Source organism: Felis catus, chromosome D2 (genome assembly GCF_018350175.1).
Source record: "Felis catus isolate Fca126 chromosome D2, F.catus_Fca126_mat1.0, whole genome shotgun sequence".
Classification (NCBI taxonomy): domain Eukaryota; kingdom Metazoa; phylum Chordata; class Mammalia; order Carnivora; family Felidae; genus Felis; species Felis catus.
Window position 1 is genome coordinate 87,647,664 of NC_058378.1, and position 27,070 is coordinate 87,674,733.

The 27,070-nt window shown below is 53.5% G+C and overlaps 3 protein-coding genes across 8 annotated transcripts in view; 2 read left to right on the forward strand and 1 right to left on the reverse strand.

Annotated features, from left to right (window-relative positions):
• Positions 1–2,925, forward strand: part of MTG1 (mitochondrial ribosome associated GTPase 1) — a 16,111-nt gene extending 13,186 nt beyond the window's left edge. For 4 of the 5 annotated variants that reach the window (XM_003994527.6, XM_006938297.4, XM_006938298.4 and 1 more), the window contains 2 exons: positions 1,765–1,877; positions 2,269–2,925. In XM_003994527.6, the coding sequence (XP_003994576.1) occupies positions 1,765–1,877; positions 2,269–2,402 (247 nt within the window). In that variant the 3' untranslated portion in view covers positions 2,403–2,925. The remainder of the gene's footprint in view (positions 1–1,764; positions 1,878–2,268) is intronic. The other variant, XM_006938300.3, reaches the window with a different exon arrangement.
• Positions 2,919–5,777, reverse strand: SPRN (shadow of prion protein). Of its 2 annotated transcripts, XR_002736999.2 has the most exons (2): positions 4,616–5,777; positions 2,919–4,480 (listed from the first exon to the last, which is right to left on the reverse strand). XR_002736999.2 is itself a non-coding variant. In XM_023241171.2 (1 exon), exon 1 carries the CDS (start codon positions 5,775–5,777, stop codon positions 5,340–5,342), a length of 438 nt encoding a protein of 145 aa, XP_023096939.1. In that variant the 3' UTR covers positions 2,919–5,339. The 2 variants fall into 2 exon arrangements, 1 of the variants encoding a protein (XP_023096939.1); XM_023241171.2 differs by having other exon boundaries at positions 2,919–5,777.
• LOC101090391 (olfactory receptor 287) lies at positions 5,746–27,070 on the forward strand. Its single transcript, XM_003994550.6, has 3 exons — positions 5,746–5,824; positions 16,310–16,405; positions 24,677–27,070. Exon 3 carries the CDS (start codon positions 24,932–24,934, stop codon positions 25,856–25,858), a length of 927 nt encoding a protein of 308 aa, XP_003994599.1. The 5' UTR covers positions 5,746–5,824; positions 16,310–16,405; positions 24,677–24,931; the 3' UTR covers positions 25,859–27,070.

The following is a 27,070-nucleotide window of genomic DNA, read 5'->3' on the forward strand; positions in this document are numbered from 1 at the left end:
TCCTGCCCGCTCCCGTCCTCAGGACCTGCTGGGCACGGCTGCTGCCCCATGGGCGACCTGCCTGCACCCCATGTGTCTGACCCACTGCTAGCGCCCGCCAGTGTGTGTCTCACAGCACGGGTCTCTAGTCCGATTCGGATCATGCTTTACATCTTCTGTGTATCTGCTTAACTTTGTAACCACATGGAATGTGGTCACGATGACCGGTCTAACATCTCTGCTAGTCCTAACGTCTGGGGCGTTTTCAGCTGACTGATTTCCTCCTCACGATGAGTCTGTTTTCCTGCTGTGCACGCCTGATCATTTTTGCTTGGATGCTTGGTGTTTTAAATTTTACCTTCTTGGGAGATGGGTATCTTTAAGTTCCTGGACACATCCTTGAGCTTTGCTTGAGACAATTATCTGGAAACAGTTCCTTCCAGGCCTGACTGAGGCAGGGCCTCCCCCCACCTCCGCTGTAACCCATGGGTCATGAGGTTTCCGTCTGCTCCTGACTCTCCGTGAGCACTGACTGCTGCCCCTGTGCCCTCCAGGGTGGTCCTTCCTGGCCTCTGGCTTTGGGGAACTTCCTTTATCATGTGTGCAGATCCCTCCTCTGCTAAATACAGAGGATGGCAGGCTTCCAGAATTCTCTCTCTGGGCAGCTCTGCCCTTTCTGGTTCTGTCGTGTGACTTTTACTGGGCCCGCACTCCAGCCACCCTCGGGGCTCCCTGGGGTCTCCGGGCACCAGGCTGGGTGTTTGTTGGTTTACATCCTTTGTAGCTTGATGTCTGGTGCCTTGAAAACCATTGTTTTGTATGTTTCTGGTTGTTTCAGGTGGATCGTAAGTTCAGTTCTCGTTACTCCATTTTGCATGGAAGTAGGATTTCAAATTGATCATTTTGTTTCATTTCTGTGGGAGTCTGTGTGGGCCTCCGCGGTCCCCCAGTGTTTCTGGAGAACAGGCAGCCGTGTCCCGCAGGGCGGCCCTTGCGTGTGTGTAGTGGGGTGCCCAGGACAGAGGGGCCGCAAGTTTGATTTGGGACCTGCCTTCCTCAGGATGCGATGTCCTCCAAGGTGGGCGCTCCGATACCCGGGTGGGGTCGCCTTGCGGCCGAGCCCCGCCCGGCTCTGTGGACCCGGAGGCAAATCCCGCCGTCGCTCCGGCTTTTGTAGGTTCCGGGACGAGTGGCCGGCAGAGGTGTTAGTTGTGTCTCCCGGCTCCTGTGGGGGACGTGCTTGTCTGTGGATGAGGCTTGTCTCCTTCAACCCTTCAGGGTCAGACACACCCGGCCCTGTGCTGGCCTTTCTCATCAGGCCCTGAGCCAGCGTCACGGACGGGGCGTCCACAAGAGCTACTGGACAGTTCTCGGCAGAGGCGGGCGCCGAGTGGGTTTGTGCTGGTCTGTGGGCTACAGAAAACACCAGTCAGACCTGCTCATTCTCCCCTGGAGAGAGTGCTGGCAATCCTGGCGATCCTGCCTCGGGCGGCTGCCCAGAGGCTTGGAGCACCTGTCAGGGTACTGCCGTGATGACCTAGGGCTCCAGGCTACGGGCTGCTCGGGAACGGGGTGGATGACGCAGTCGTCCCGCCATTGCAGCCACGGGCATCAGCAGGGAAGCGGTCCTCAGGACAGCTGGCTGTGGCCACGTGGGAGGACAGACGCCGGCAGCTCTGCAGTGGGCACTTATGGCCACATGCACGAGGGGTCCCTGGTGGAGCTGGGCGTGACCCAGCATGTCCCCACCTGGCTCCCTCTCCCCGACTGTTGGTCTGTGTGTAGGTATGTGCGGCACTATGGCCTGGGCGGCGCCTGTGACGACATCGCCAGCGTGCTGAAGCAGGTGGCTGTGAGACTGGGGAAGACACAGAAGGTGAAAGTGCTCACGGGCACGGGTGAGAAGTGGGGGCATTCGCCTCCGGCTGGGCTTGGGGAACCAGCCGATTGAGCGGCCCCTGGTGCTGGGGGAGGACACTGTGGGCACGTGTGGCTGTTCTGGGAACACAGGTTCTGCAGAGGGGCGGGCTCTCGGTTCAGCCTGTAGACGGCAAGGCGGCCCTGCCTCTTGGTGCTGGATATACCCTACGTCCCACCGGTTTGAAACCTGCCGAGGTCGAGGCGCCACAGCCCAGACTCTTGTGTTTTCTTTCAGAACATGTGCTCGTGCCCAGGCTCCACAGGTGCCCACCGTCCGTCCCTGAGGACGGGCAGGGAGGCGTGCGCCTGAATCCTGCGCCTGCCCCGTGGGGAGGTGCCTTCCTCACCAGACCCTCTTCTCTCCCCCAGGTGACGTGAACGTCATCCAGCCCAACTACCCTGCGGCAGCCCGAGACTTCCTCCAGACCTTCCGCAGGGGGCTGCTGGGCCCAGTGATGCTGGACAGGGATGTCCTGCAGAGGTCCCCCGTGGCAGAGCCCTGAACTGGTCCAGTTGGCAGGGGCCTCACTCCTGCCTGGCCCTTGGCACCAGAGATGCGGGGCATCCCAGGCCACAGCCCAGAATCTGATGCTGGGCCTCCCTTTTCCAGAAGCTCCATGCTGGTCACTATCCACTCAGGTCTCTACGCCGGGAAGGAACCTGTACCTCCTGCTGCCCCACAGCCTGGCCAGCTGTTGTTGGGGACTGTGCCTGGGGTCTGGACGTCAGGGCTGACGAAGTCCCTAAGCTGTCCCTGGGTGTCTCAACTGTGCCGAGTATCTCTCAGGGGGAAGATGATGCTTTCTCAGGAGGACGTGAACGTACAGTCTGCAATTTAAAAGTCTCACAAGGCCAGTCTCTGCTGGTGGCTCGTTTGCTGTGCACCAGGAGCACCTTGGGCTCACATGTTAACGTCTCTCCAAAACGACACAAAAAACGGGATATGAACTGCTTAGTGAGTAAGGCCTATGTATTGGGGCCTTGGTGGTACCCTGGGTCCTGCAGTAAAGAAGAGTCTGTTTGCCAGTGGAGTGTTTATTTCACGACACGATGAAAATGTGCACACAAAGTGGACAAGAGGTGCCAAGGAGCTGTGAACAAACCCCAGAACTGTCTGCTCCCTCGGTGCCCCGGGGGCTGCCCTGCTCACTGCCAGCTGCATGCAGGCTGGGAGGGTCGCTGGTGTGGCTTCCCCCCACTTCCGAGTGGCAAACTGTAGCTACTGGACAGTGGGACTCTCCCCAGGGACCTGTACCTGCCAGCCTGCATTCCAGAAAAGGGCAGAGGAGGGAAAGGGGGTGGGGTGGGCCTGGTGAGCAGCTCTGCTCCTTCTGTGTCCAGTGTGTGTGGCCTTCTTGGAGCGTTGGAGTCTCTGCCAGGCACCTCCCCTCCTGAAGGTGCCCACGGTGGCGCACACTTCCTAATCTGAGATTACCCCCCCTGGGTGTCATCTGCCTCCTGCTGGGACCCTGACCAGTAGGGCAGGAAGTACTCTAGCATGTGACTGTGCCAGATGGGGACAGGCTCTGGGAGTCAGGCTGGTGTGTGGTGCCCTGCAGCCTGTGAGGGCGGCTCAGAGGCTGGGCCCATGCTCCTGGCCCCGCAGGGAGAACTGAGTTGGCCCGAGGTGCAGCCCTGATGGGTCTCCCTGTGCTGCCTGCAAGTACGGTGGCAGAATGGTCACACTGCCCGAGGCCCCGGGCAGGGCTTGGCCGCAGCCTGCTGGTCTTTGGTTGCATCAAATTTGGTCTGGAATGGATGGAGAGGCACCTGGGCTCGTACCCCAGGAATGCTGGCAGTGCGGATCTGTGTCCTGGTCTTTGGAGAACAATGCTTGGTCCAGGGCTCCGCTGGTAGCTTGGTGACCCTCACCCTGACCAGACCTGTGTGTCAGCTGTGGGCGAGCAGAGGTGGCAGGGCCCCCGGAGGTGCTGGTCTTGGCACTGGCCTCTGTCAGCTGAGTCCAAAGGCCCCATAGTCTGGGGGGTGAGGGCAGATTCTGGGAGGCAGCCCAGCGGCAGGTGAGGCTTTCAGTGAGCACCGACGACGGAGGGGGCGATCCAGAGGATCCAGGCCTGGGGCGTTGTCCTGCCGTGGGATATGGGGCAGAGGGCGTACAGAGCCAAGGCCTCCAGGGCTGAGCTCACGAACTGCAAGCCAGGCCAGAGGCTGGAGGGAAATGGGCTTCCGGGCACCTGAGAAGCAATGGGCTGGTCTGCAGACGGGTGTTTGTGTGCCAGAGGCAAACCCTTAGACACTTCCCTGGGTGTCTTCTGTCCTCAGAACACCCTCAGGTGCCCGGATGGCCGCCGTGGTGTTGCGGGGGTCAGCCTCCTGCACGCTTCCTTCTGCTCAGCCAGAGCAGCCCGCATCTGGTCGTACTTGCTGCTGCGCCTGCCTCCAGGGACCTGCTGGTGGCCTGTTTGTTGGTTCTGACTTGAGACCCCGCCTCCGCCGTTCACACCTGGCCCTCACCTTCCTGGAGCAGCTGCAGACCTGCCGGAGCCACAGCTGGCTGTCCTGGGGAGCTCTCTCCATCCCTGAGTACCAGCAGGCACGATTCCAGAACGGGAGCCTAAAGCTCAAAGGAAATGAAAAGGTTCTGAAGCTTAGACAGTGCCCCCCCCCCCCCGCTCCCCCCCCCCCCTCCCAAACAGGTCCCAAGAAGAGTTAAGTGACTTGTTTCAAGTTAGAGCACAGTGGCTCCAAGAGGCACCTGGCAGTGGCCTTGAGAGGGTCTGCCTGGTGAGGGGGCACACTTCTGGACCTGAGGGTGGGCTGGCCGGGCTCCGGGGCAGCTGCTGTGGCAGGGGGTGCTCCAGGGATTCTCTAGAGAGTGATGGGCACGCCTGGGCTCCAGTCCGCAGACGGCCTCTTCCGGACAGGTGGTAGGCACACTAAAACCTGTGAGGGAAACCTCTCCCCCCAAGTCCTCAAATCCTTTGGTCCATTCTGGCTGCTTCTGTGGGGGAGGCCACAGGGTCCTCAGGGGGGCCAGAATGGCCTGAGCAGCCTGGTCTTGGACATCACTTTGGGCAGCTCTGGAGAGATGGTGGGCCGTCAGCCTGGATGGTACCCGAAGCACGGGATGGCACCTGCTTTTCTGACGGTGGAGGGGGTTGGGGGGAGACCCTGGCATCCAGGCGGTAGGCGGGGCATCCTGGGACTGAAGGGCCCTGGTCCTTCGGTAGGATGGGGAGGCTGGGGAGGGACCTGGGCCGGGCGGTGGGCCGGGGGCGTCAGTGGGCACCCATAGGAGAGGCCGCGGCTCCTGCCCGGGCTGGCTGGAATCCCCCAGGCAGCGTCTGTGGGTCAGAGGCCGCCGGCAGCGGTGGGAAGCGGCGCTCAGCCGCTGGCGGCCTCTGGGGCCGATCCGGGGCGGGGGGCCTGCGGGGAGGGCGCGGGCTGGGGGCCGGATCTGGCCCCGAGCCTGGCCAGGCCTAGGGCCTCAGCAGCCCCAGGGCAACGAGGGCGCCGCCCAGCAGCAGGCAGAGGCGCGGGCCGCCGGTGGGCCCCGCGTCCGAAGTCCACGCCCGGTAGCTGTAGACGCCTTGGCCCGTCCGGTTGCCGCCTGGTGCCGCGTCCTCGTCGTCCTCCAGGCCGCGCTCCCCGGGGCCCGGGGCCCTTCTCCAGCCGGAACCCGCCGCCAGGCCGGCCGCCGCCCCCGCCGCCGCCCCGGCCGCAGCCACGCGCAGGGAGGAGCCCGCGTAGCGGGGCGCCGGCCTCACGCGCACCCGTGGGGTCCCGCGCGCGCCCCCGCGCAGCCCTCCCCGGGCGCTGCCGCGAGCCCCTCCACGGCCGCCCTTGGCCGCGCCAATGTCGCAGAGGAAGGTGGCGGCCAGCAGCAGAGCCCAGCACGTCGCGGCCGTCCAGTTCATCCTTGTGGGGCGAGCCTGCGGCCAACGGAGAAAGGACCTCAGCTTCTGTGAGGGTCAGGGGGCCAGGGTCCCCAGGGCCTGGAGACGGGCTCGGGGACTCGGCATCTCGAGGACGGCCCGCGCAGGGCTGGGAGTGGGGTGGGAGGGTAAGGCACTCGGGCCTGGACAGAGGGTGAGGCGGGTGCGCGGGTTGCGCACCTGGGGGTGGAGTGGGAGCAAAGAATGAGGGAGGAGGACCCCCACATCCCCGGCTGCGGTGGGAGGACCCGCCCAGACCTCCACGGCTTGCGGGGACCCGAGGCCACACCGGGGTGGGGGTTGTGTTGAAGGACAGTCTCGGGGATGGACAGTCTCCACTGTCTGGACAAAGGCCACACGCGGGTGGCTCCGCCCGCACCCCTTGGGGCAGCGCGCATGCGGCGCGGAGCCAGAGCAGCGGGTTCTGGCCTCGCGGGGGCGCCGAGAAGCGCGGTGGTGACACAGTGCAGACCCCGCCCCCGCAGCCCGGACCCGGGGGACCGTCCCCTCCCGCCCCACCCCGGCCGCCTGGCGGAGCAGCTGGCGCGGGGGACGGGGACGCGGATGCGACGCGGGGCCTAATTCCGGCGCCGGGACCCGGTGGCCGCTCGACCCTCCTCCCGGGCCCCGCCGTCCCCTCGGAGCCCCCGTCCCCTGCCTCCCCGCGCGCCCGGACCCCGCCGCGCGGCCTTACCCGCCTCGGGCCTCGGTGGGAACCGCGGGCTGGAGGGGCCGCTCCGGGGGCCGCGGCGGAGCGGGAAGGAGCCGGCTGCGGCCGAGACCCTGCACCGGCGCGCCGCGCCCCGAGTTTGCGCGAGGCCTCCGCCCCAGGATTGGGGGCGGGCAGACGCGGAGGCTCATCCCCCGGGCGACGGGAAGGGAGGAGAAAACGGCAGTCGGAGGCGCGCGCGGCCCCTCTCCCTTCCCAGCACCCTCCTGCTCGCTGCACACCGTCCCCCGTCTCCTCACCCCACCCCCTCCCGATTCCACACGCGTGCGCCCACTCTACCTCCAGCACCCAGTGCGCACCCGGCCCAACCGAGCCGCCGCCTCCCGCCTTCCCCCTCCCCCTCCCCCCTCCCCCTCTCCCGTTCTGCCCCAGGTGATGTGTCCCGGACGCGGGGACCACGGAATGCTGTGGCAGGCCCTGAGCTCGAGATCTTGGTGTCCAGGGCTCTCCACGGGGAGGCCCAGAGAGGAGAGGATGGCTCTCCAGGTCCCCAGGGTGCCTCTTCTTCCCGCCCTCACGGTGGCCACCCCACAGCAAGGTCACTTGGAGCCCCACTGCCCCAGCCAGCCGGCCTTTCCAGTCCCTGCTGGGTCCGGCTCTGGGGCTTGAAAGGGTGCTATCTTGCTGTCCAGGTCTGTCTCGCGCCTACGACCTCTTCCCCTCCCAACCGGGCTTTTACCCCAGCCACTCCACTTGGGGACACCAGGCCCTCTTGATGGCTTTAGAGGTGGGCTCCATGACCTCAACTGTGACGTGATGTGACCTCTCTTAGCTTCCATCAGATCCTCTCGATCCCCAGAGGCTCAAACTCCCTAATTTCTGTGTTGAAGTCATGATCCCCAGAACCTCAGAATATGACTGTATTTGGAAACAGGGCCTTTACAGAGGCAATTGCGGTAAAATGAGGTCATAGGGCAAGCCCTGACCTAATCTGACAGGTGTCCTTATAAGATGAGGAGATCAGGACACAGACACGCACACGGACGGCACTGCGAGGATGTGGGGAGAAGGCTGCCGTCTGTGAGAGGAGCCGTCCCTCTCACAAGGAGACAGGCCTCAGAAGGATCCAGCCCTGCCCACGCCTGTCTCAGACCGCCAGACCCTGCTGGGTCTGTGGCACTTTGTCACGGTGGCCCGAGTAAACTAATTGAGAACCTATGGGTTTCTAAAGTCCACGTGGAAACGTAAAGGTCTGATGTAACTCATTCTGAAAACCAAGATCAAAGAAGAACTCACCCCGTCAGATGTTAAGATGTTATAGGAAGTCACGGTAATAAAACAGCCCGGTGTTGGCTAGGAACAGACAGAGACCAGTACAGGCAAACAAGAGGGTCACTGACAGACTCAGGAATTTACACATGTCTACGGGCATAAACAAGATTGAGAATTTTGATAGAGGACAGGAAACTAAAAGAACCAAGTGGAAATTCTAGAGCTAAAAAATACACTTAAAAACAGAGATTAGATATGGCTAAGGAGAATTAGTAACCGGGAAGATCGGAGGGAAATATCCAGAAGAAAGCATGGAGAGAAAAGAAGAGAGTGTACGTAACAGGCTGCTGGGGGCGGAGGGGACGCGACAGAAGACCCCCTGCATGGACCAGGGAAACTGAACGGACGGCAGAGAAGGAAGGTGACGAGTGCAGTGTTTATGGAAACACAGGCTGACCGTTTTCAAAAACCAAGGAGGCAAGGCACAAATTCTAGAAGCATCACAAACTCCGAACATGATAAATATGAAGAAAAAGCAAACCCCAGAAACCAAACACGACAAGAAGATCTTGAAAGCTTCCCAAAGTGGGGGGAAACCCAAATACCTAAAACAAGTAAAAATAAGCTGACTTCTCCACAGAAACAGGGAGCAGCTGAGAACACAGAAATGTGGTTTGTAGAGTTTCTGAGCAGCTCGGTGAGCTGACAACAGGTCAGAAGCTGAGAGGCTGGTACGTACTGGTGCAGATGAAAACCTATGTCACACAAGCAACAGTGAACGAAAAGGAAGCTGGCTCAGCTCTCTTAATGCCAGACCGAGCCTTACAGATTAGGGCAAAAAGCATTACTGGAAACAAAGAGTAACACTTCTTAATGATAAAAGGTTAAATTTACCAAGATGACAAAAGAATTCTAAATTTTATGTACCTAACGAAGGACATGACCTCAAAATATGTAAAACAAAAGAGTAAGAGAATATTTTTTTTTATTTTTTAAAGTTTATTTATTTTGAGAGAGAGCAAGTGCGAGTGCAAAAGGGGCAGAGAGAGAGGGAGAGAGAGAACCCATGAACCCATGAACCGTGAGATCATGACCTGAGCTGAAACCAACAGTCGGACGCTTAACTGACTGAGCCACCCAGCTGCCCCAGTAAGAGAATATTTACAGCACAAAATCACTTACATGAATTTAAAACTCTCCCAAGCAAAGCAATACGACACATCTGTGGATACATGCATCCTGTCCGAGGGCAAACACCACACATCACACCGGGGTTCCTGACGGGCGTGATTAGAGTGTGGGAAACGTGGGACCAAGTGAGAAGCGCTCACCCTGGCAGTGACAGTAGCCCAATAAGGAGAGTGCTGGATCAGTCCACCTTTGTACCCAAGTGCCAGAGAAGAAAGGCAGAAACACCAGGTATGGGTATGCCATTTAGTCATTAGACCCATCAAGTTTTAAATAGAATGACATTCTCGTTTCTGAGAAAAGGTGGCACGTGTGTGGCCTGTGGCACTGTCTGGACTTGCCAGGTGCACACACACACCCCCCCCACACCCATCCATTCAGGTGCACGTATGCACATACACGCACCAGGTGCACACTTTTTACACAACCCCAGGTGTGCACCCCTCCAGATCTCCTCCTTGGGTGTGCATACACACATACCCATCCATTCAGGTATACACACACACACACACACACACACACACACACACCTAGGTGCGTACAAAACGCAAGAGGGAAGACCCAGGCTGCCTCCTCTGGCTGTGTCCCCGGGCACTTTCCTGGTCTCATCCAGATCGCCTCCCCCAGAAGAATGCTCATTCATGTTTTTCTCTGCTCAGGACCAGGGCCCCCTTTTGCCTGGGGAAGGACACCACTGCCATCAGATGGCCAGTGAGCTCTCTAGGGCTGAGCATAGTCGCCAGCTGCAAGGGGAGGGAGGCTCACCCCCAGCTTTGATGTCCCCATGTAGATCATGCGTCCTTATCTTGTGTTTTCTGGGCAGCATAATGGCTGTTTGGGGGAGATGGATGGAAGCGGTCCAGGTGGAGCCGCTAAGGGGCTGCACGGTTCGGGGCTCTGGTCCGACAGCCCTGGAGGTAGGTGTCTGAAGGATGGACGCATTGCGGGGAGGTGGGGGGGCTGGGGCACAGCCAGGGAGGGGCTCCCCAGGCTTTCCTGCCCGTCCGGGAGGAGGGGGAGCCTCAGGACCCTTGCCCACTCCCCCCGGGGGTCTGGGGAGCGGCTGCGCTTTGCGCTGTCCCCGTGGACAAGAGAGGACCAGGGTAACTCCTGCATGACGCACGGTCCTCTGGCGCCTGCTCACCCGAGGAGGGGGCTGCTCTGAGCTGGGGGTGGGGCACAGGCTGGAGTTCGGAGGGGATGAGGGGGACCCGGCGACTTGCTCAGTCCTGTGGGGAGGGGGTGGTCCGAGCTGGGGGGGGCACAGGCCGGGGTTCGGAGGGGATGAGGGCTGTGCCCCCAATTCTTGGTGATGCAGCAGGAAGAGGCTGCGTCTGCAAGTGTCTGCAGGACAGAGGGTGGGGCCTTGGCCGGTGGGACCATGTTGGACGCCCCCCCCACCAGGCTGAGGGCGTCGGGGGGCTCCGGTATCCGTGCCCAGCCGTCTGTGCCCAGCCTGGTGGCGGGGTTGTTGCCCCCACCCCCCCCTCCGCCCCTGCCCCAGGCACGGTCCTTCCAACCTTCCCCAGACCCTGTGCCTCTACTCAACCGCACCTCGCAGGAGGCGCAGGGCCTCCGCAGGGTCCCCGCAGGTCTCTGAGGGTCTGTCCCCACACATGCCGCGGCTCACTGGGTCTCTGCCACCTCTGGCCCCAGGGGGTTTTGATCGGGCTCACTAGTGGCCGTGCTCCCCACCGCGTCTTCTAATTGCAAATTCTCACCTGGGCGGGACTCTCAGAGCAATTTGTGGAGGGCGCTTTGGGGTCCCTGGAGGGAGGGTGTGAGGCCTTCCCCCTGTCTCCCCAGTGACAGGTAGGTCTTTGCCTGTTACCTGCCACCCGTCCGGAGTACACCCCCAGCCTTACTGTCCTTTCCAGGAGGTTCTTGTCTGTTACAGTCGGCTGCACACTCAGGGTGGGGCTTCAACTCAGACCTTGAGATTCAGAGTCGCAAGCTGGTTGGACTGGCGTTTATTTTGACTCCTGCGTAACATTCTGCCCCAGCTCATGGTCTCTGGCTGTCTCCGTGGGTCCCTCCCTGGGTGGTGGCTTGAAAACTCCCAAAGCAATAAGCCAGGACTCACTGCATTTGTTTCACACTGGTCAGGGTCACTGTCCTTCACGGCCTGATGTCCAGGGTCTTGAAGTCCACAGTTTTCCATATTCTGTCTGTTTCCTTTCAGGTGGGAGGGTAAATCCCGTCTCTGTGTTCTGTCTGGCTGGATGTGGGCGTCTGTCCCCTATATTACAGCTGCCTCGGTGTTTCTGAGCTCCGGTCTGTGTCTCCTCCCCTTGCTGACCAGCAGCCCGGGCCTCCAGAGCCTGCACTGATGCCTGGAGGCCAGCCTGTCCGTTTCCTTTCTGTCTAGACTCACAGTCCTGCACTGCCCCTTGTCCAGCATCTGAAAACAGTGTTAAAGACATGTATTATAGTGCTGTATTTTATAATTATAGTATTTACATAATTATAGTATTGTATAGAAGTATAATCATATTATATATTTTGTCTAATTTTGTCATTGTTTGTGGCGGAGGGCTAGACTGGAGTGAGCTCATTTTTTATGGCTGAAAGCCTGTTTATATATCTCAAAGTTAATTGTCTCCTCTATGTTGCAATATCTTCTCTCAGTTTTTAACTTTTAGTTTTCATTGTCTTTAAGGTGTCTTGATGAACAGGTGTTCTTAAATACTTTTACATTTTAAAAGTTAAGGTATAAGTTAAATATAGTAGCATCTACTCTTTTTAGTGTATGGTTCTGTGCGTTTTGACAAGTGTGTGTACTTGTGTAACCACCACCACAATAAAAATACAGAGCAATTCTATCCCTCCAAAAGTGTCCTCTGTGCCCCTTTGTAGATAAGACTCCCATCCCCAGTACCTGGCAAATATGTTTTCTGTTCCTATGATTTTGACTTTTCTAGAATGTTCTATAGATAGTATCAAAAGAGTGTGTCCTGTTTTGAGTCTGGCTTCCTTCCCTCAGCGTACCACTTCCGTGATTCAGCCGTGCTGTTGTGTAGATCAGCTGTGTTCCTCCTTATTGTGGGTAATATTCCATTTATGGAAGGACCACCGTTTATCCATTCCCCAGCTGAGGCACTTTTGGGTTGGTTCCAGTTTTTGCTGATTATGAATTAAGTCTCTATAAACATTTGCGTATGTTTTTCTTGTGTGAATGTAAGTATGGGTTATATGATAAGTATATGTTTAACTTTGTAAGGAGCTGCCAACCATCGTCCAATGTGGCTATGCCACTTGGCACTCAGTAGTGAGTTTTAAAAACTGTTGTTCTAAGAAGTTGGTGGTGGTATCTCCTTGTGTTGTGGGTGTTTTTGTTTTTTTTTTAAAGATTTTATTCTTAAGGAATCTCTACACCCAACATGGGGCTTGAACTCATGACCCTGACATCAAGAGTCATACGCTGTACTGGTGGAGCCAGCCAGGTTCCCTCCTTGTGGTTTTTATTTGCAGTTTCCTGTTGACTAATGATGTTGCCTGTCTATGTGATTATTATCCATTCTTTGGTGAAATGCCCATTCAAGTCTTACACCTGTTTGTTTATTGAGTTGATTGTTTCTTTGCTATTAAAGTTTGAGAATTTTAAATTCTGAATGCAAATATTCTATCGGATACTTGATTTGTAAATGTTTTTTCCCCAAATCATGGCTTGTATTTTGAGTCTACTAGTAGTCTCTTGAAGATCAGAAGTTCTTTATTGATGAAATCCTGTTAAAGTTTTTTTCTTTTATGGATTGTGCTTTTAATGTTGCTTCTAAGAAATTTTTGCCTCACAAACATTTTCTCCATATGTCTAAGGTTTTATGCTTAGATCTACCATCTACTTTGAGTTAATTTTTGTGTAGGGTATGAGATACAGATTGAAGTTCATTTTTCTGCATATGGATAGCTGATTTTCCTGGCACTATTTGCTGAAGATTGAATTACCTTTCATCTTTGTGGAAATCAATCCTGTGTGCGTCTCATGTTTGGATTCTCCAGTCTGTTCCACTTCTATATGTTTATCTTTTTCCAATACCACACTGTCTTGATTACTATAGCTTTACATGTATTGCAACCAGGTACAGGTAGTGTGCGTTCTCTGACTTGGTTCTTTTTTCCAAATAGCTTTGGCTCTTTTAACTCCTTTTCTTTTCCATAAATTTTAGACTCAGCTTATTGTTTTCTATAACGAAGTTCTGCTAGAATTTTATTGAATCCATAGATCAGCTGGGGGACCATTAGCATCTTTACAATAGTCTCCAAACCATGAACATGGCATATTTCTCTATTTATTTAGGCCATCTTTGATTACTTTCATCAGTGGTTTGTAAGTTTTAGCATGTTTTACAAATACCTTTCTCCAGATTATAGCTTCTCTTCTTCAGGTCCTTTAAGATGTCTTTTGATGAAACAGAAGTTATACATTTTTCAAAATTATTTTAGAACAGTTTTAGATTTATGGAAGAGCTGCAAAGATAGTACAGACAGTTCCTATATACCCCACACCCAGTTTCCCCTAGTACTAATAACTTACATTAATATGGTACGTTTGTTCAATTAATGAACCAATACTGATATGTTCTTATCAATTAAAGTTCATACTTTATTTGGATTTCCTTAGTTTTTATCCAATATCCTTTTTCTGTCCCAGAATCCTATCCAGGATCCCACGTTACATTCAGTTGTCATATCTGCTTAGGCGCCTCTTGGCTGTGAGTTTCTCAAACTTTCCTTATTTTTGTTTTTATTTTTTATGACCTTGACAGTTTTGAGGAGTTCTGGTCATCTATCTTGTATAATGTCCTCAGCTGGGATTTGTCTCATGTTTTTCTTATGATTAGACTGGGGCTTTGGGTCTTTGGAGGAAGACACAGATGTGAAGTGCTATTTTCATCACATCACATCACATCAGGGCACATGCTGTTCACATGGATGATCATGGTTGGTCACCTGGCTGAGGCCATGTGTCAGATTTCTCCACTGTCATTCACTTCCCTTCCATACCTCCCTCTTTGGAAGGAGGTTCCATGCACAGCCCATATTTAAGGGGTTGTAAGTCATGTTCTCCCTCCTGGAGAAAGGAACATGTACACAGATTATTTGGAATTCTTCTTCATGGGACATTTGTCTATTCTGTCCATTGACTTGTTTATTTATCCAATCACTTGTTTATATCAGTACAGAGTCATGGATACCTACTTCACACTTTGGGTTATTCCAATACTGCTGTCTTTATTGTCTTGCTGTCTCAGCTTTGGCCGGGGAGACAGTTGTCTTCTTGGCCCCTTTGACATACCCCATCACTGTGCTTTCTTCTTTCTGAACACTTATTATTAAAATTCTGGTGCTGTGATATGTTCCAGTCCCATCTTGTGTAAATTTCTTGCCCCAGCCATAAATTCAGTGATTTCTCCAAGGAGATCTGGTGCTTTTTGTTAGACAAACATATTAGAAACCACTTGTTGCTCCTGGAGTGTTGTCACTTTTAGGTCCTCTCAGCTGACAGAGCGGAGAATTTTATGTGTGGATATTAACCTGTGCATGTGCACATATCTCTGAACACTGTGTGTGTAGCCATCTGTACCCATATTAAGCTGAACATGAGACCTCACCAACATCTCCACCTCTCATCCACCACTACATGGGTCATTCCAGCCTCCTGCCCTTGCTGATGTGTAAGTCCACTCCAGCAGTGACAACCCTGTCTCCCACAATCCAACATCCACTCATTCAGCTGTTCAATTTCAGCATACATGCATAGTGGCACCAGGATTGCTAACATCTGCTCTGTCAGGAAGAAGCTTTATCAGCTGAAGTACAGTGCTTGTGTAGCTTTCTTGCTGTTGGTCTTACAGACTCCACTTATTTTCAACATTATTTAGATCAGCACATTTACACCCACCCCTATGGTTAGATTGTTTCCCAGATCCCCAAACCTCCTAAATGAGTTTTTAAAATTTGCATACATTAAAGTTCACTTCTTATGTGGTCAAGTCCTATGGTTTCAACAAGTATCACATATCTGCCATTGCACTATCATACAGCTAGTTTGTCTGCCCTAAAAATCCTCTGAGCTTTACCTGCTAAACTCTCTCTCCTTCCCCCTGAACTGATCATTTTACTGTCTCCTTAATTTTGACTTTTCCAGAATGTCATATAATTGGAATCATACAGCATGCAGACTTTTTGTTTATCCATTCACCTGTTAAGAGGCATCTTGTTTGCTTCTCGTTTTGAGCAACTATGAATGAAGCTGCTATCAACATTCATGTGCTTGTGCAGTTTTTGTGTGGGCATAAGTCTTCAGATCAGTTGGGTAAATACCTAAGAGTGTCATTGTTGGGTTGTATGGCAAGAGTATATTTAGCTGCATAAGAAACTGCCAAACCACCCTCCAAAGTGGCTTTATCATTTTGCTTTCCCTACCAGTAATGTTGCTCTGCATCCTTGCCACCATTTTGCATTGTCAGGGTTTTGGATTTTAGCCATTTTTATAGGCATGTCATGGCATCTCCTTGTTTTAATTTGCAATTTCCTAGTAACATATTTTGTTGATCAGCCTTTCGTATGTTTATTTTCCATCTGTATATCTTCTTTGGTGAGGTGTTAAAGATCTTAATTTTTTATTTTATATTCAATTTCTTTTTTTTTTTTAGATTTAAATCCTAGTTAGTTAACATATAGTGTAGTAATGGTTTCAGGAGTAGAATTTAGCGATTCATCATAAGCATCTTAATTAAAAATTAAAAAAATTTTTTAAATGTTTATTTTTGAGAGAGAGCGAGAGAGAGCAAGCATGAGTGGGGGGGAGGGGCAGACAGAGAGGGAGACACAGAATTTGAAGCAGGCTTCAGGCTCTGAGCTGTCAATACAGAGCCCAATGCGGGGCTTGAACTCACCAGCTGTCAGATCATGACCTGAGCTGAAGTCAGATGCTTAACCAAGTGAGCCATCTAGGCTCCCCAAAGGTCTTAATTTTAACAGATTTTCAGAAATTTCAAAAAAATTTTTTTAAATTTTTTGTTTATTTACTTATTTTGAGAGACAGAGGGAGGGCGCGCGCACGTAAGCAAGTGGGGGAGGGGCAGATAGAGAGGGAGAGAGAGAAGCCCAAGCAGGCTCCATGCTGTCAGCACAGATCTTGATGTGGAGCTCGAACTCACAAACTGTGAGATCATGACCAGAGCTGAAACCAAGAGTCAGATGCTTAACCGACTGAGCTACCCAGGCATCCCCCAAATTTTCTTTTATGATTCACATTTTTTAAGGAAGTTCTTGACTACTCTGCAGTGAGAATAATATTCATCTATATATTCATGGAATTGTTTTAAAGATTTCCTTCTTTTTGACATTATTTTCTTTTTCCTTTCTTTTCTTACTGAAGTGAAATTCACATGACATAACGAACAAGTGAGAGCATGTGGTCCAGCGGGATTTAGCGATGTGCTGATTCCTTTTTATGACTGGATCATATTCCATTGTAAGTATATATCACATTTTATCTCTTCATTCATCTGTTGGTGGACATTAAGGTTGTTTCTAACTTTTGGCTATTGTGCATATCATTGCTATGTACATTCATACCGGTTTTCAATTCTCTTGGATATATACCTATTAATGGAATTGCTGGGTCATATACTAACTCTTATTTAACTTTCTGAGGAACTGCCACACTGTCTTCCACTGAGGCTGCACCATTTTACATTCTCACCAGCAATGTACAAGGATTTCAATTTCTTTACATTCTCACCAACACTTGCTCTTTTCCATTAAAAAAAAATGATAGCCTATCCTGGTGGGTGCGAAGTGGTGTCTCATTGTGGTTTTGATTTGCATTTCCCTGATGAGTAATGGCACTGGGCAGCTTGTCATGTTCTTGTTGGCCACTTGTATGTCTTCTTTGGAGAAATGTTTATTCAAGTCCTTTGTCCATTTCTAAATTATCTTGTTGTCTTTTAGTTGTTGGGTTGTAAGGGTTTTTTTAAAAAAAAATATATTCTGGATCCTAGACCCTTATTGGACATAAGATTTGCAAATATTTTATCTGATTTTGTGAGTTGTCATTTCAATTTCTTGATAGTGTTCTCTGATGCACAAAAGTTTTAAATTTGTATGAACTCTGACTTATCTATTTTTCCTTTTGTTGCTCTTGGTGTCACATCTAAGAATCCTTTGCCAAATCCAAGATCATAAAGATTTACCCCTATATTTTCCTTAATGAGTTTTATAGTTTTAAGTAATATATTTTCATCATTGATCCATTTTGAGTTAATTTTGGTATAATGTGTGAGGTAGGGGGGTCAAACTTCATTCTTCTGCAGGTGGATGTCCAATTGTTCCAGCCCATTTGTTGGAGAGACTGTTCTTTCCCTATGGAGTGGTCTTGGTACTCTTGTCAAAAATCAGTTGACCATAGATGTATGAATTTATTTCTTGACTCTCAATTCTATTCCATTGGTCTATATGTCTTTCTTTATTCCAGTACCACACTGTTCTGATTACAATAGCTTTGTAGTAAGTTTTGAAATCAAGAGGTATGAGTGCTACAGCTTTGTTCTTTTTCAAGATTATTTTGGCTATTCTGGGCCATTGCTAATCCATATTGATTTTAGAATCAGTTTTCTAAGAAATTTTTTTCTAAAAAGGCCATTGTTATTCTGATAGGAGTTACATTGAGTCTATAGGTCACTTTGGGTGTCATTGCCAAGTTAACAATATTAAGTCATCTGATCCATGAATATGGGTTGTCTTTCCATGTATTTATGTCTTCATTAATTTTTTGCCACAATGTTTTGTAGTTTTTAGTGTACAAGTATTTCCCCTCGTTGATTAAATTTATTCCTATATATTTATTCCTATATATTATTCTTATATATTCCTATAAATATATTCCTATTTATTCTTTTCTGATGCTTTTGTTAATGGGTTTTTCTTAATTTATACTTTGAATTGCTCATTTCTAGCATATTTCAGAAACACAATATATTCTCTGTGTTGATCTTATACTCTGAAGGTTTGCTGACTTCACTTATTAGTTCTAGTTATTTTTGGGGTATAGATGCTTTGGGATTTTCTATGTAAAGAATCATGCCATCTGGGAATAGAGATACTTTTGCTTCTTTCCATTTGGATGCCTTTATCATTTTTTTCTTGCCTAATTGCTTTGGCTAGAACTTAGTGTGATGTTGAGTAGCATTGTGAAAGCCAGCATTCTCCTCTTGTTCCTGTTCTCAGTAAGAAAGCTTTCAGTCTTTCACTGTTGAGAATAATGGCAACTGTGGGTTTCTCATAAATGCCCTCAATCATTTTGAAGAAGTTCCTTTCTGTACCTAGTTTTCTCAGTATTTGTATCATGAAAGTATGTGGAATTCTGTCCTTCGGTCTAATGGTTTTCCTGCATTAATTCAGTCAATCCCATATTTCTCTCCTTCATTCTATTAGTGTGGTCTATTCTATTCTATTCTATTCTATTCTATTCTATTCTATTCTTTTCTATTCATTTTTGGGTGTTGGATCACCCTTGTATTCTGGGGATAAATCCCACTGGTCATGGTGTATAACCCTTTTAACATGCCATGGATTTGGTTTTCTAGTGTTTTGTTGAGGATTTTTGCATCTACATTTGTAGATATTGGTATGTAGTTTTCTGGTGGTGTCTTTGGCCTTCTTATCAGGCAGTGCTGGCTTAACATTAGGAAGTGTTCTTCCCTCTTCTATTTCTTGGAAGATTTGGGAAGGTGTTGATTCTTCTTTAATTGTTTGGTAGAATTCATTAGTGGAGCCATCTAGTTTTGGGCTTTTCTCTGCCTGGAGGTTTTTGCATATGGATCAATTTCTTTACTTGATACAGGTCTGTTCAAATTGTTTATTTCTTCTTGAGTCACTTTTGGCATTTGTGTGTCTAAGAATTTGTCCATTCCATCCAGGATATCTAATTTGTTGGTATTGCCCTGCATTCTCCTATAACCCTTCTTATTTCTGTGAGGTCGGTGGTGATGTCCCTGCTCTCGTTTCTGACTAATGTGTATCTCTCCTCCTTTCTTTGCCAGTGTAATGGGAGGTTTGTCAATTTCACTGATCTTCTCAAGAACCAATTTTTGGTTTTGTTGATTCTATTTTTATATCCTGTATTTCATTTGTCTCTGCTCAAAGTTTATTACTTCCTCCTTTCCATTGGGTTTGAGTTGAGTTTGCTTTTCTTTTTCAAGTTCCTAAAGGTGTTTTTAGTTTATTAGTTTGAGAATTTTCTTCTTTTACAAATGTGTTTACACTCGTGTTTCCCTGTATGCGCACGGCTCTTTCTACATCCGACGAGTTGGTATGTTGTGTTTTCACTTTCAAAGTCTTTCAGCTTTCCTACAAAATCTGTATCTGGAGTTTATTATTGCGCATGGTTTAAGATAAGCATTTATTTCACATCAGTTTTCCAGTGCTGAACAGCGCTTTCCTCCCTCAACTGTCTGCTTGGCTTCCTCTGTCCTACACCACACATTTGGCTGTTTCTCCGAGTTCTGTTGTAGAGATGGTGCTTGTGAGGATGTCCTTAAAGAAGGTACTGCCACTAAACCCAGGCAGACCTTTAGTCACTAATTGTATTCAGTTTTTGTCTTTAGTTTTTCACTTCTTTGTAAAACTTGTAGTTTTCCCAGGTGGAGGCTTCTCAGTGATACTCAGAGCCCCGCCTGATTCCATATTTTTCTTTAAATTTGTTTTTATTTTTATTTTAGAGAGAGAGAGAGAGAGAGAGAGAGAGAGAAGGAGCTGGAGAGAGGGGTAGAGAGAGAGAGAGAGAGAGAGAGAGAGGAGAGAGAGAGAATCTTAAGCAGGCTCCGTGCTGAGCATGGAGCCCCACTCTGGGCTTGATCCCATGACCCTGGGATCATGACCTGAGCCAAAATCAAGAGTTGGACGTTCAACTGACTGAGCCACCCAGGTGCCCCTCCCTCAATTTTGTCTTCAATATGCCATGGTTCTCAAAGAGGGGGACCTCCTCCTGCTGGCAGAGGGGCACTCCTGTCCTTCTCTGTTGGCCATGGGGGACAGAGGCCCAGGACCATCCAGCCTGGAAGAAACCAGGTCTCCCAGCAATTTCTATGTCAACTATGCAGCATCTCAGTGGACATTTTGGTGCAGGAGCTGGAGGTCATAGGGTGAGGTTCAAACTCTGAGGTTCTCAGGCAGGAGGTCTGCAGAGAAGGTGGGCCGGGACAGAAGGTGATTCTGTAAGGACCAGGCTCAGAAACTGAGAAGGAAGCTAGGTGTGGGTCAGCCATGGTCCTGGGGTCCCAGGTGTGAGCCAGGTCACAGGAGCCCTGGTGCACCCTGGGGCTGTCCTGGGCCCCGGCCCAGCCCTGGAGGCGGGACTCTGAGGTGTCTGGTCAGCGTGATCATGAGCCCCCGCACCCTCCTGCACGTGATCACATTTGATTCCGGGGCAGAGGAAGCAGGACAGACCATCGCTCTTTCACGGAGAAAGGGGTCCAAGAGGGGGTGCCCAGCTCATGGTCTGGCTCTACGTTTCTGGGCACAAGCCCCTGGGCCTTGTCACCTCTTGAGTGGCTTTATCAGTGGGGGAATTAGGGATTTGAACTGCTCTTCTTCTATTGTAAGGAAATTACCAGAACCATGAAGAAGCTTTTGGTCAACATAGGTTTGTCAGGCGAACGTGATAACCACTACACTACGGAAACTGGTCAACATAGGCTTGTAAGAGCGTCCCTTCATAGGAGGAGCCGGAACCCAGCTGTCCCTGCATGTCCCTGTCCCCGTGAAAGCCTGCTGTGTGGCACTGAGCCTGAGGGTCAGTCTTCAGTGGGAGGCTCTTACCTTCTGCGCAGGGAAGGAGGGAGACTTTCCGAGGCGATGGTGACCATTTCACAGGTGTATGCGTATCTTCAGACTCACCAAGACGTATACTTGAAGCATGTGCACCGTTCTTGTATGTCAACCATAAGTTAATAATGAAAAAAGAAATGGGGGCGCACAAGTGTGTCCCTGTCCGTGACACGGGGAAACATAATCCCAAGGAAGGGAAGACGTAGCAAATCTCCACACTGATCTGTGCTTTGAAAATCTCTCTTCTACTTCGACATCTCCCAAATTCCTAGAGTGTTACCAGATTTGGAAAAAGTGTTTATTGAATCAAACAAAGCAGCGCTCTGTGTTTTCCCAGACCAGTGGCATCCCCTACCTTTGGCGCTAATTGATGAGGCACGGCTCCTGCCCCAGGGGACACCCTGCGCCAACTTTTAACGAACTCCCAATTAGGGGCAGCCCAGACACCTGTGTGGCACTGGAGTCCCAGGGCAGTGTAACACTTGTCGCCCCGGAGCAGGCCGGCAGGGGTCAGCATACGTCCTGACTGCCACAGTGCCCCTTGTCCCTGGGGCCTCGTCAGGACCCGCTTTGGCCAATGCTGATGAGGGAAACGGGGGGAGGCTTGTGGGGAGCACACTCCCACCATCTCCCAGGACCCCTGCCCTGGGCGGCTGAGTCTCTGCCACTGAGGCCCAGGCCCCGAGTGACCACCTTCCCATGGCCATGACCCCAGTTCCGCATATCCTGAGTGCTCCCCGTAGGTGTGCCCCGAGGTGTCCCCGAGGTTGATGCTGGCAGAGTGCAGAGGGTGAGCTTTTGCTCATGGCCACAGCCACCTGTGGACAGGGCACGCCGGGCTGGACGCCACCTCGGGAAGCTGCCTGGTGGCAGACAGCCCCCAGCTTGGCTCTTTTTACTGCAGCCATTTCCAGCGAGCCTGGGTGGGGGCGGGGAGTGGGGCAGCCTGCTCTGCCTGTCAACCTGTGGGGCGTCATCACCTTGTTTCCAGAGGGGACATGGAGGCGTAGCTTACAGATGGGGAAAATGCCCCACTTGCAGACGGGAGAACCAGACACAGAGCACCTGCCAAGAACACCAGTGTCCAGGGTGCAGCCAGCCCATGCCCTGGGGTGCATGGGGCCGCTGCTGTCCCCAGGTGCGGGCACCCCGTGTAGGGCATGGCCCCAAGAGACAAGCCTGGCATGGGGAAAATGCACTTGAGCTGTGGGTGAGAAACGGCCTCCAGGCACAGCCTAAGGGCAAGAGGCCCTGCTTAGGATGCTGGTTGCTGCCCAGGACCACCCTTGGGGCCCTCGCCAGCCCCTAGAGCCAGTCTCATTGCAGCTCTATCATTAACAAGTGGGTCCTTGCAGGCCTGCCCCCGAGGGAGGCTGGGTGAGGGCAGAAGTCACCAGAGTGTCGGAGGGCACAGGGCTCACCCTCTACCCTCCCCATTGGTGGGTGGGCAGGCGGGGGGCTCTCCAGTGTGGGGGATCCCCCTCCCTGCCCTATATCAGTTGCATCTGGTCCTTGGGCTGTGAGCAGGAGCGCCAGGGCTGTGTGTTAGCTGACGGCCAGCGGGGCTTGGTGGAATCACCGTCCTGCAGGAGAGGAAGAGGGGACACTGCACGGCCACAATCTGAGGGAAGGACAACAGCCCAAGGAACAGGACAATAGGGGAGGTGCCACTGGCTTCCTTCTCATGGCGGGGGCTGGGGCAGCCTCCACACCTGTGCTCCGGGGTCTGTGCTGGGCTCACCAGTACTGGCCACTCTGAGTACCCAGAGTCAGGGTCGCCTGGGCAGAGTGGCCTTGCATGCCTGGGGCCCCCCACAGGGGGCTTGGGGACTGCACTCCGCTCTCATGTTGGTGGATGGCCAGGCCGTCTTCCCGGACAGCCCAGACCTGCCTCCCGGCCAGTGCCATGGACGCCCTGGAGCTGCAGATCTGCAGCAACTCCTGACCCCCCACCTCTGTTCCTTCTTGCTGCGTCTCCAGCAGACGGGCGGTGGGAAGCAAGCGGTCAGGCAACAGGAGACCACAGGGGCCCCCTGCCCCCCAGGACACAGCCCTGCCTGGAGGGTCCTTGGAATCATCCCGAGCTCACCCTCCTGGTCTCTGGGCTGCTTCGGGGGGAAATCCTGGATCGAGCTCACACCCCCTGGGTGAGTGACCTTGATCATGCTATGTCCCTGCGAGCCGACCTGGGCGAGTGGACCCTCCCACCCACACTGTCCCTCTTGAGGAGTCAGGCCACTGTAGGGGGGAGGGTCCCAAGGTAGACTCATTTTGGGACCGCCTGCCCATTTATTTAGTTCTATCTTCTCTAGCCCTTATGGGACCCCTTGCAAGATGTGGAAGATTCCATGGGATTTGAGTGGTCCTCACACTGCACAGCCGGGAGGGCCTGACGCCCCTGCACGCGTAGCTCCCGGGGCACAGGAAGGCGGGAGATTTGGGGCCGGAGAACTGCGAGAGCCTTGGATAGGTCTCTTTTTAGTCTTTGTAGCCGTAATCTTGAGCGGTGAAAAAGGTTTCTAAACGAAGCTTGTCCTGGAGTCAAGGCTGAGCAAAACAGCCCAATTCTCCGGGTCAGGACCCAGTGCCCCGGGCAGAGTGCTGGGCTGCAGGGGCAGAGTGAGGGCTCACGAGCCGTGCAGTGGACTCAGGCCCTGGTGCAGCCTGGGCAGCGGCCTGTGCCCACCTGAACTCTGGAGGTGGCAGCTGAAAAGCACGCTGGCCCCCAGGAGATGGGGTCACGGGGGCCCTGCTGCGAAGACTGCTTCTTCCAGGACCCACAGTGGCCCCACTCCTGGGACCTGAGGGTGGGGAGGGGACTGGCCTGTCTGCTGGGGTTGGCTTTTGCCCAAACGTTCACCACACAGCTGCATGGCTGCGAAAGGTGGGGGCTACAGCCCGACCAGGTGTCCTGTGGCTGTGGCTGGAGCTTGGTCAGTTTGTTACCGATTGGCACTGTTGGGGGTAGCTTTGCTGACTGCACTGTGGGTCTGGGGAGGGGACGCAGCCAAGGGACCCCCAGCCCATCAGGAGCCAGGGTGACTATTCTAGGGGCTGGTTCAGGTAGTGAGTGTGCACACACGTGTGAGCACAGGCCCATGCATGTGTGTGTGGTGTGCACAGGTGTGAGATTCTGTGTGGGTGGTGTGTGCACCTGTGCATGGCAGGGGGTAGGAGGGGCGCAGGCAGAAAACTGCAGGGGTCGCTGTGACTCCTGAGTGCAGTCCTCCCGGGGTGGACTCAGGGTCTGGACACTGTCGGGGAGAAGCCTTGCTCTGGGCTCCGCGCTTGTGCGGTCACTTCCTGCCTCTGCCCAGCTGCCCCCTCGGACACTCACTGGGTGCTGTGGGCCCAGAGCAGCCGGCTGGGCAGAGTCCAGCCCTGTAGAGAGGGGTTGGGGGTGGTGCCGAGCTCAGTTCCCATTAAAACCCCTCCTCACTGGTGCCACAGCCCCTCACTCTCTCATGCAGGCAGCCACCCTCAGGTGCCCCCTCCCCTCCAGCAGGTTCCACCGCCCCTTCTCCCTAACAGTGCCACCTGCAGCTTCTTGCCAGGAGGGGGCGCTGGTGATGGAGCTGTTTGCAATTCCACACGTCAGAGCCTCCTGGCTGCCGGGTTCCCAGCTAACGAATAATCCAGGGTGACAGCCCCAGGCAAGGAGAGCAGGGCCCCCATGGGCTTCCTCTGACCGTTGTGCTGGGTGTGTGGGGGGGCTTTACTGGGCACAGAGGTAAGAATGCTTTCCTAGGAATCAATCTGGTTTGTTGGATGAAAATGCGAAAATGAAGCCATACGTAATTTCATTTGTGAAAACATGACAATTCCTGTCCTTTCCCTGGCCTTGTGAGTCTAGAATAAGGACCCCTCCCACAAGGTCACAAGGAGTCTAGAATGAGGAGATGTCCCCCCTCCCTAGGTGGCAAGCAACTGATAACCTGGGTCCAGTCTCCTGAGCGGCTTCCCCCCAAGAGGGCGAGGTCCATGGTCATCCGTGGTCCACGGGCTCCCACAGGGACACCAGGCCTGGCTGGAGCACTGGGATTAGAGATGAGGTGAGTGGACCCCAGGGAGAGGGGAACGGGCCGGGCCCCTCCGTTCCTAGGCCTCAGTGAGGGCTTGGGGTAGGAGGTCCCTCGTACTGGCGAGGGTGGTGGGTGTCCGGGCCGCCTTCATGGCCTGGGGCCGCAGCCAGAACCTCTCCACATTCATCCTACTGGGCTTCCCGGGGCCACGGGGCCTGCAGACCTGGCTCTTCCTCCTCTTCCTGGTCGCGTACGTGCTCACGGTGGCCGGGAACCTGGCCATCATCTCCCTGGTCGGGGCGCACCGGCGCCTGCAGACGCCCATGTACTTCTTCCTCTGCAACCTCTCCTTCCTGGAGATCTGGTTCACCACGGCCTGTGTGCCCAAGGCCCTGGCCACGTTCGCCTCGCACAGTGGAGCCATCTCCTTGGCCGGCTGCGCGGCGCAGATGTACTTCGTCTTCTCGCTGGGCTGCACCGAGTACTTCCTGCTGGCCGCGATGGCTTACGACCGCTACCTGGCCATCTGCCTGCCGCTGCGCTACGGCAGCACCATGACGCCTGGGCTCTCCGCCCGCCTCGCTCTGGGCTCCTGGCTGTGCGGCTTCTCCGCCATCACCGTGCCCGCTGCCCTCATTGCTCGCCTCTCCTTCTGCCGCTCCCACGTCATCAACCACTTCTTCTGTGACATCGCGCCCTGGATCGTGCTGTCCTGCAGCGACACGCGGGGTGTGGAGCTGGCGGCCTTCGGCATTGCCTTCTGTGTCATCCTGGGCTCCTGCTTTGTCACGCTGCTCTCCTACGCCTACATCGCTGCCACCATCATCAGGATCCCCTCGGCCCGGGGCCGGCACAGAGCCTTCTCCACCTGCTCCTCCCATCTCACCGTGGTCCTCATCTGGTACGGCTCCACCATCTTCCTGCATGTGAGGACCTCGGTGGAGAGCTCGCTGGACCTGACCAAGGCCGTCACGGTGCTGAACACCGTTGTCACTCCCGTGCTGAACCCCTTCATATACACCCTGAGGAACAAGGACGTCAGGGAGGCTCTGCGGAGGTCGGTGCAGCGGAAGTGAACCCTCCGAGCCCACACAGTGGGACCGGGCCATCGGACTGCCCCGTCTGTGGGAGCCAGCGCTCAGCATCGCTCTCTGCACGGGCTGGAAACAGCATCCTGATGTCCCAGTGTGGGCGGGGGCTCTTGGGCGGCAGGGGGCTCGGGAAGGGTGCTTGGCGGTGTGGGAGGGGCCCTCCCATCCCAGCCTCAGGGGGTCTCCGCCCCTCTCACAGGCTTGGGGGTGCTCAGCCCCCGGGGGTCCAGACACAGATTGTGGAAGCGAAATGAGGACACGACGCCCCGGGAAGCACTATGTGCCCTGGCACATAGCCGCTGCCCGCCAGTACTGGGCGCTGGACCAGCCCGTGAGCCCCCGGCCCGGTCTGGGTCCCGGGGGGCTGCGAGCTGTCTTGTCAGTGAGGGGTGGGCTGTCTGCCCTTGGGTTTTTCCTCACTGCTAACACGTGTGGCTTCCTGAGTCTGCCCTCATTGGTGGCACACGGACTCTCGTTTGGAGTCAGCGTGTGGGTTTGCCTCAGAGCACCCCCCTCAGGGCTCACCTGCTCCTGGGGTCTGCACTGTGGGACGCACCCGTGTCAAAGGGCGGGGGGCTTGGTTCGGCCTCTGAGTGGCTCAGTGGTGTGAGGTCCTCGGGGTCTGGAACCTCTGTGGGAGGCCTGGTCTGACGCGACAGCCCATCATTACATATTCTCAGAGCAGCAAGCACAGGCTCCGAATCCAACCCTCTGCCGGCGTGACTTGGGCAAGTCACATAACGACTCTGTGTCTTTGTCTACGAATGGAGACGGCGCGTGCACAATCCCATGGGGCCCTGATGAGTGTGCGGGGAGCCCGTGTGTCCAGGGCCCAACGGGAGCAGGTGCTCGGGAGGTGCTGCTGGTGGCACCCATACTCAGCAGGTGCACTGTCCCTCTTCCCACCTCACACACGGGTCAGGCAAGGCTGAGGGACACCACGTGCAGGGTGTTTATTCTCTGCAGTGACCCTGTGCCCACAGGTACTGGTAAGCGTCTACCCAGTGGGTTGAGGAGACATCTCCCAACAGTGGGAAGGTGGGGTTCCCAGACGCCCCGTGGGCCCAGGGCCAGAGTAAAAGTATACTGCCTCTCTCCGACTCGTCCACTCGGTCATCTGTAGCTAATGATGCTCGTGAAGCCTGTGCTTTTGTGACGTTATCTCCGAATCATGAATTAAAGCGTGTCTGCATGTAA

What these genes read in the sequence shown, in the direction of transcription:
- LOC101090391 (XM_003994550.6), top strand. Translation starts at nt 24,932, where the DNA reads ATGGCCTGGGGCCGCAGCCAGAACCTCTCCACATTCATCCTACTGGGC.
- SPRN (XM_023241171.2), bottom strand. Translation starts at nt 5,777, where the DNA reads ATGAACTGGACGGCCGCGACGTGCTGGGCTCTGCTGCTGGCCGCCACC.